At 43.0% G+C, this 8,365-nt stretch overlaps 1 protein-coding gene across 1 annotated transcript; it reads left to right on the plus strand.

The window, feature by feature from the left end:
• The first annotated feature begins 1,042 nt into the window (after positions 1-1,042).
• On the plus strand, positions 1,043-7,865 carry ywhag2 (3-monooxygenase/tryptophan 5-monooxygenase activation protein, gamma polypeptide 2). The gene is made up of 2 exons (XM_062386276.1): positions 1,043-1,299; positions 4,503-7,865. The coding sequence occupies exons 1-2, from the start codon at positions 1,213-1,215 to the stop codon at positions 5,157-5,159; spliced, it is 744 nt and encodes a 247-aa protein (XP_062242260.1). The 5' UTR covers positions 1,043-1,212; the 3' UTR covers positions 5,160-7,865.
• The last annotated feature ends 500 nt before the right edge of the window (positions 7,866-8,365 follow it).

Raw genomic sequence — 8,365 nt, forward strand, 5'->3', positions numbered from 1 at the left:
CAAAATCCATTTTTACTACAAATGAATGAACCAACAAATATACATAACCCTTGCACATGAAAATAATATAAAACTGCCGGGCGGTTCCTGCACCTTCAACGAATCCTTAATGTTGCACAAATGGTGCTGTCATTCATATCATTTGTATTAAACAAATCACAGATTCTTGATATGCTCTATGTGTTACTGTAACTAGCATGTATCCGTGCTTCTTTACCCTCAACTTCTTGTTCTTCACTGACCTTTGAGCTTGTTTTAAACAACGTGCTGACATTGACACATTAGGTTCACATCAGCTTGAGCCTTTTACAGCTTCCCTTCCTTTTACTATTCTCCATCGGGTGTTTTCATTCTCCTCTGCCTCACTTGCATCCCAGTGGTGTCATCTAAATGCTGGTTGACGTTCTGCATCGTCATGCTTGAGCGTTGGGGGGGTTCAAGTGGATTTGGTCGTGATTAAGTTACATCTGGAAGCTGTCCTCTATGTCTAAAGAGATTGTGTCGCTGGCGCTTTTTTGCCAAACAACCAGAACAACCCACCAACGAGCTTCCTTTTCCTCCTGACTGTCCACTCTGAGTCTGCATGGGTGTGTATCTGACAAATCTGCAGAGATGATGTGACGTCATGATGCCAACATGAGCCTGGACCTCAGAGGAATGTTTCTAAGTGGCTGTGAAATCCTTGCCACTAAGACCCTAGGCCCCACCCATGAGGAGAATAGTTCTTTAAGTGCTCAGTGATTGCAGATTCTATCGGCCTCCCCCTGATCACACTTATCAGGATCCTGACTGCTCCTGGCTGCAGTGTGGCCCCAACGCAGGACTCCATTTCCCACAGGGCATTTCGCCCAGAGTTGCTCCATTGCATCCATGCGTCCCTGTACGCCTTGCGCCTCTGGTTCCCCTGTACGGGCTGTTACATCACTGGCACAGACACCCACCTTTCTGAGAGATGACGCAGCCGAGGGAGAGTGAGCGAGGAGGAAGGGGGGAGGGAGGGAGGTGGAAGGGAGGGAGAGGGAGAGCGAGAGCGAGAGAGCGAGAGAGAGAGGGTGTCCCGTCTGCGCGAAGCAAAGACAGACAGCAGGGAACAGCTGCAGCGTGAGGCTCGCGTAGGATTTCACTGCATTGCGATTGACAATATCAATCATTTCATCCCCAAAAAGCCGAGTAGAAGCGGCGCTGCACAGCAACCCAACCTCATCCACAAACATGGTCGACCGCGAGCAGCTGGTGCAGAAAGCCAGGCTGGCTGAGCAGGCTGAGAGATACGATGACATGGCTGCAGCTATGAAATCGGTAAGTTCATTCAGAAATAGTCGTGAATGTGACACGGACGCGTGTGAAGTGTGTGTTTTTTAACCGCTGCTCAGCGTGCGTAAAAGGCGCGTCTGGCTGGCTGTCTCCACCGCGGAGAGAGTCGCTGGGGTCTGGGTCTCACTCGATGTTACCGCACTAGACAAGCAGGGAAATGTCATAATCAACGGGTTAGTTATCTTCTCTCAGAATTCACCCACAGCCCAGTGCGTTTTATTGTACTAGTTTACTGAGGAGGAAAGTCCAACTCGTCCGCTCCTTGGGCGGTGCCTCTCAGTCAAGGCACGTTACAATGAAAACGCGCAGGGGCCCGAGCTCGATGCCTCAGTTAATAAGGGGGCTCTTATCAGATAATGGCCCCTGCTCCATTGTATGTGCACCCTCTTCCCCTTCTCCCACTTTTGCCCCCCCCCTCCATTATACCGAATTCATAAGCGCCAGTGCTGCTGGGAGCCATGTGAGGTAGGTTGCTCGGGAAAAAGCCCATCAACTGCTGCTACCCCCTCCTCCTCTTCTTCCACCTCCTCCTCATCCTCCACCTCCTTCTCCTCCTTTCTCTGTCACATTAATTAAAATGATATACATTATCAGCATCTGCCTCCGTGTCCCAGCAGAGTACAAGACTTTTTTCTTTTTTTGAAGCAGGAGTGCCTCACGCAAAGCAAAAGAAAATCCCCCACAAAAGGAGCCCTGAAGCTGCTCTTTCCTCCCAACAAACGTAGGAGGCAGTAGAATCTCTCTAGAATATTCTTTGTCATATTGCAGTGAGTCAGTAGGATCAGATTTGATTGTAGCCTTTGTTTCCTCCTCGCTCGTCCACTTTACTCCTCATATTTCTCCACGTCTCGATCTGCGGATGTGCAGATTCCTCCTGATATCCAGCAGCAATTCGAAACCATTGTGGGTTAATGAGTCTGAGGAAGTTGTGTTATATTGGAGGGATAGAGTGTTGAGGACATTGCCCCGTCTGGGTTTTTTTCTTCTTCTTCCTCCTTGTATGTTCCCTTAAGAAATCCTGGGACCTGGATTCACCAGTAGGTAAAAAAAAAACTGCTGTGTCACACCAGCTCCTACTGGAACCAATTGAACCCTGGGAGTGTTCGCCGGGCCCAGTTTGAGGTCACGTGTAGATCAGAAACCATATGTTCTTAAACAGGAGGAACACTATGTCTTAAGCTCCTCAGGAAAGAGGGAGCGAGCGAGCCCCCATGGATCATTTGTCATCGAGGGTTTCTGGTGCCAGGAGGTGGGATGATGTGTGTGCAGGGAGGGATTCCTTTCCCTTTCAACAATCTGCCATGTCAGTGCGGTCCAAACTGGGCCCTTTCGCAGGGGTGTGTTCTCTTATTCTCTAATCACAGGGAATCCCTTGCCATTGCGGCCAGAAATGACAAAACGAAAGGCCGTCACCTTTTTATGAAGCTTTTTAAGGACAAGCTAAACTGCCAACTAACGGTTACTTGCCGTGTTCATTCTTTATATCTTGATTTTGTCATCCAAAATAGTTAGATAGATAACTCAGGTTTAGAAACACATAACAAATCACATTTATTAAGCTAAAAATGTAAAAGTTTGGCTATTTCCTTTTAAAAAAACCATTGAGAATGATTGATAATTAATTTTGTCGCCTATTAACTTTCTGTCAAACTGTCAATCAGCCAACATTTAAGCTCTAGATTTACAGGTTAGTGTTTAGCTATTGCTCTTTTATTTATTGTCAGCTGCTCGTCAGAATAATATATATCTGAGTCAGTCTCATCAATAAATCATCATAAATCGAACATACAATAAGCTTCCTAATAATCACTTCATTATATGTAATGATGTAATGCTCATTAATGTGGTAAAAATCTGCTTCCTTCTGCGGAAAAATATCACACATATTGATGTGTGCTTCAGTTTTTGAAAGACAGATGAAGGCCACTCCATCTCTCCAGGTTCAACCCTCCTCTTCATCCACTCAGCTTTGTGACGTCGGCGATCCTGCACCATCTTTGTGCTCCTCTGTCTCAGCAGAGAATGTCAAAACTGAGATATGTGAAAACGTTTTGCACATCAGGCTGATTTCCAGATTAAAAAAAAAGCCCCTCAAAGATTAAAAATATTATTATTTTATGTCAGTATATTTCAGTGCAGTCATTGATCTGACAGGAGCCAAGTTCCAATCAAATAACCCCGAGTGATGTGTCCTTTTTATAGCAACGCAGTCAAAATCTAAATTTAACAATCGCGCTAAGTGTGATGTCACGGCGTGGGGTGTTTGAGACAGGTAAAAAGGTCAGTTACAGCCAGAGAGAAGGTCACTGGGACACGATAACCGCCTGTGCAGTGATGGTTTTCATTTACAGTGCAGCTGCCCGCCAAGTGCTTGTGGGAACATTTAAGCCTCCTCAAGCCCTCCTCTCACCACCCCACCCCACCCCACCCCACCCCCCATCCTTCCTGTCCTGGCCTCTCCCCCCCCCACCTCCCGCGCTGCTGCCGACTCTCTTGAATATCATTTCCCACTAACTAGCATTAGCTGTCGTCCACGTAACAGCCGGAGCTACTGGTGCACTCAATGAATGGATTGCCATGGAAACTGGGAATTGTACATGACAAGTGAAATATTGCCCGTCTTCTATCTGCTGCGGACTCGAGCGTTACTCCAGATCCTCTCATGCTCTGTGTTCCGTTATAATTGGGGCTGAATGATGATTATTGTTATTTTCATTGTTTTATTACTTGATTAGTTTTATTACTTGATTAGTTCATGTAAGTTTGTGATACAAGTATCTGTTACTGTATTTCAGTACAGGACTTCCTTTGCTTTTGCTTACAAATACATTTTCTTTGGATTTTTTACGCCTTTATCACAGACAGTTGTTGGAAGGTGAAAGGAAACAAGGAATCTGTTCGAGGGCGTTGCAGTTCATGGTTGCCATATTAACCCCCGAGTCGCAGGGACTGAGATTTCCCTTAAGCTACTGCCGTTTTTTTGGTTCCAATATTGAAAACAAAGAAAACGCGAAAACACTTGATTTAAAGAAGCTGGTGTATGCAGCTTTTTTTAACCTGAAAGAATGCTTTTTCGCGCAATATATGTTCTCATACTGATTTTTCTATAATGAATATCCAGCGTAGTGTTGTTACTCAGGGTTCAGCTCTTAATTTTTTGGCTAAATGTCCCATTCTCTGTCTTCCAGGTAACAGAGCTGAACGAGGCCCTGTCCAACGAGGAGAGGAACCTCTTGTCTGTGGCTTACAAGAATGTAGTCGGTGCCCGCCGCTCCTCCTGGAGGGTGATCTCCAGCATTGAGCAGAAGACCTCGGCCGACGGCAATGAGAAGAAGATTGAGATGGTCAGGGCCTACCGGGAGAAGATTGAGAAGGAGCTGGAGGCTGTGTGCCAGGACGTGCTCAACCTCCTGGACAACTTCCTGATCAAGAACTGCAACGAAACGCAGCACGAGAGCAAAGTGTTCTACCTGAAGATGAAGGGCGACTACTACCGGTACCTGGCCGAGGTGGCCACAGGCGAGAAGAGAGCCACAGTGGTGGAGTCGTCGGAGAAGGCCTACAACGAGGCCCACGAGATCAGCAAGGAGCACATGCAGCCCACCCACCCCATCCGCCTGGGCTTAGCTCTCAACTACTCTGTGTTTTACTACGAGATCCAGAACGCCCCGGAGCAGGCCTGTCATCTGGCCAAGACCGCCTTCGACGACGCCATCGCCGAGCTCGACACCCTCAACGAGGACTCCTACAAAGACTCCACTCTCATCATGCAGCTGCTCCGAGACAACTTGACACTGTGGACAAGTGACCAGCAGGATGACGAGGGAGGGGAGGGCAACAATTAAAGAGAAACCACACTTTGAAAAAAAATTATGAAGGGCCGGTGGACTTTGGCAGCCGCTTTTGCCGATGATGCTACCGCAGCAGCAGTTCTTTATTTTTCCATGTGTTAAAAGAAAAGAATCAAAAGAGAGGTGAGAGTGGAGGTTAAATCTTAGTTTAAATATATATAGAAATATATATACAGTTGAAAGGGGCCTCCGTCTTCTTGATTTTCTCTTTGACATTTGCCAAAACCACTGATATGTCAGTCAATCAGCCTGAAGTGGTTGTTGTTGGATTGAAATGGCAGCCTCACACTGGCATAGGAACTGATCTTGTTCTGTCAAGATAAGCTGCTTAGTTAGGTTTTTTCGCGTGATAGAGATGCATTTGAGTCACTTGAGAGAGAAAATGCTTGAATGGGAATGCCTCACAAAATCTAGTTTGCATTGGTTCCAGCAGTAGTCTACATACAGCAATGAGAACGGGCCCTGAAAGTCATGGATGTTAAACTCGCACCAAACACTGAGAAAAGAGAAAAGTTTCAAACTGATTATAGTTATACAAATATTAATAAAAAGTATCCCCCTAAATTTTAAAAGGATTAATTACATGGGAGCGTTAATTATGAACAGTTATAACAAAACAGATGCCCCTCTTTCTGTCTAAAGTGTATTTGGCATTTCACAGATTATTCTGTTTTGTCAATGGAACCATAGATTCTTTTGAAGGTGAAGATTACTAAAGGCAGACACTTAACGATATAAAAAACGATACAAAAATTTAAAAAAATGAGACAAAAAATGAAAATAAAAGCAGCTTCAGAGTTTGTGGTTTACTTCTGTGTTTGTTTTATTAAATGCACTTGCCTACTATACTGTTTCTTCAGTGTACGATGATGACAACAATAATATCGATTATTCAATATTGTGCATGCTGGTGATGTATTTATATACAGTAGCTTGACTTTATTAACTTATACTGTGGGTGTTAAGTATTCATATGATTGAGAAAAACAGGCTTTGTCTGATGTTAATTTCTAATTTATTTCATTTTGTTATGGTTTTTTGATTTGCTATACCAAAATGGTGATCGTAAAAATTGACACTGTAATGGGCGTTGCTATAGTGACATGAAATAGGTGTATTTAATTTGCTAATAAAAGCGAGAAAAAAAAAGGAAAATAAAAACCCACCATTGATCACTTAATCTTACCAGCTGGTGTTTGTCACGATGACGTATGATATGATTATGATATATTTTGTTCTTTGAACAGTATTTAAGTACTTTTCTCTGTCATGCTATCCAGTTTTAATAATGCTGAAGTTTTCAGGCTCAATGTTTCTGTTTATGATTCACAGAAATGGACCATATTTTTTTTCCGACAGTAAACATTTTCTGTTTGGTTGTTTTTATACCTTTTAGCTGTTCCTGAGTGACAAAATATCCTGAATGTGAGTCATTATGTAGCAGTTGCACAAGAAAAACGAAATAATAGCTATGATAATAAAAAAGAATATGATTAAATTATACATGCACCATTTCCGTGGTGGTCTAGTGTATTGTTTTACTGTCACCCATAAGTAAATTTGTTTTAAGGGAAACCCATTTCATTGAGAACATGTTTTCAACGCTTTGTTTTGTGGCCTGAGTACAGTATGTGCTTTTTTCTTCTTGTGCCTGTATTATGATTTAATTTGCCTCATTTGCAAGTTAACCCGAAAAAAAGAGGAATATATCTGCCAGTATTTTAAGTTCATGCAAGCATGTGTGCAAGATGTAACGCAATATTTTCCCGTTTGTGGTTCAATGTGTCTGCTCTCTGTACAGCACACACTGTAGATATGAATATTCAACACCGATGAACACACACACACTCACAAGGTGACTCACTTTAGAACTGGTTATTGATTAGTCAAATGTGAGAATTCACGTCTTCAGAACAAACATTTAGACACTATATAGAAAAGCTGCGCAAGAGCACGGAAAGCTGCTGAGCCGATTTATCTTCATATTGCTGCTAGTTCTATAGATGATTATATTAATATATTCAGACAGAGGCGCAGGTTATTTTTCCTTATCGATGGCAGTTTTACTTTTTTCTTCAGACGCGATGGTTTAAGAGAGAAACCAAAAGCCTTAAGGTCAGTCACACACCCATGTTCACGTTTGCCAATTACGTCAGCATCATGAGTCAGCCCTCCATGAGCTCACATCTATGTCACAGCTGCTTAGATTTATTTTTAAACGTCGTATAAGGTTGACGGTCTCAAAGGTTCGTCTGACGATTCACATGAACTACCGATGACAAACTGCTCACGTGGCTTAAGGATATTGGAACGGAGTTGAATCCTATACTCTCTCATTTTTTAGGTCACACGTTTTTAAAACAAATGCAAACTGAATACTTCTTTGTTTTAATATTTTTTTGCAAAACCATGTAAGGAGATTTTCATTCATTGCCAAGAATACATGCACTGTGTTCCTTTTAAATTTTTTTTCTCAGTGGTTTTGTTTAGTTTTTTCATTATTTCAGTTGTTGTTTCTTGTTTCAGTGACAGGAAAACACAAAAACAGCTCTGATAAGGAAAGAATTAGAATAGATAGAACTGACCTACTGGAAATTTGCAAGTGGGGGGGCAATAGCTGAACATGGGATATAAACTGTATGCTCTGAGGAAGTTTTTGGTTGCCATCTGCTGTCCATTAAAGTTATTTGTTTATCTGTATTTTTCTATATTTCATTTATTCCCCATATTTGAGCCATTTACAGTCACGAGCGGAAACACAGCTGCTCATTCGTCCTCATTCCCTGCGTTAACGACTGAGGAGGTTTTCCACATTTCTGTCGAGGTGTGCGGCCTTCGCATTGATCAAGGAAGTCAATATGACCTTATGTAACCCTGTATAGGTCACATATCTGCTGTGTGTGGTAAGTTTGAGTGCCTGGATGGTGTGTGTGTGTGTGTGCTGTATATGTGCCTGCACCACTGCATGTGCTGAGTGTCTGTGGGGGAACATATGAGATGGAGTCTGTATTAGCTGCAGTGCAGAGACACTGGCGGCTCACAGCACAACCACACTATGTCTTAGATGAGACTCTTGCTAATCGTTAACTGAATTAGTGCACAGATGAGAGAAAGTCGCTTCAAAAGACGACAGATTTTATGATCGCGCGGAGAAACGCTGCAATAAAATAATAATAATAAAAAATCCTGCATCTCATGAT

This window comes from Platichthys flesus, chromosome 4 (genome assembly GCF_949316205.1).
Source record: "Platichthys flesus chromosome 4, fPlaFle2.1, whole genome shotgun sequence".
NCBI lineage: Eukaryota > Metazoa > Chordata > Actinopteri > Pleuronectiformes > Pleuronectidae > Platichthys > Platichthys flesus.

Excerpts from the sequence above, each read along its gene's own strand:
- ywhag2 (XM_062386276.1), top strand. The coding sequence starts at position 1,213 with ATGGTCGACCGCGAGCAGCTGGTGCAGAAAGCCAGGCTGGCTGAGCAG. Across the intron at positions 1,300-4,502 it reads TGGCTGCAGCTATGAAATCG|GTAACAGAGCTGAACGAGGC; the intron begins GTAAGTTCATTC and ends TCTGTCTTCCAG.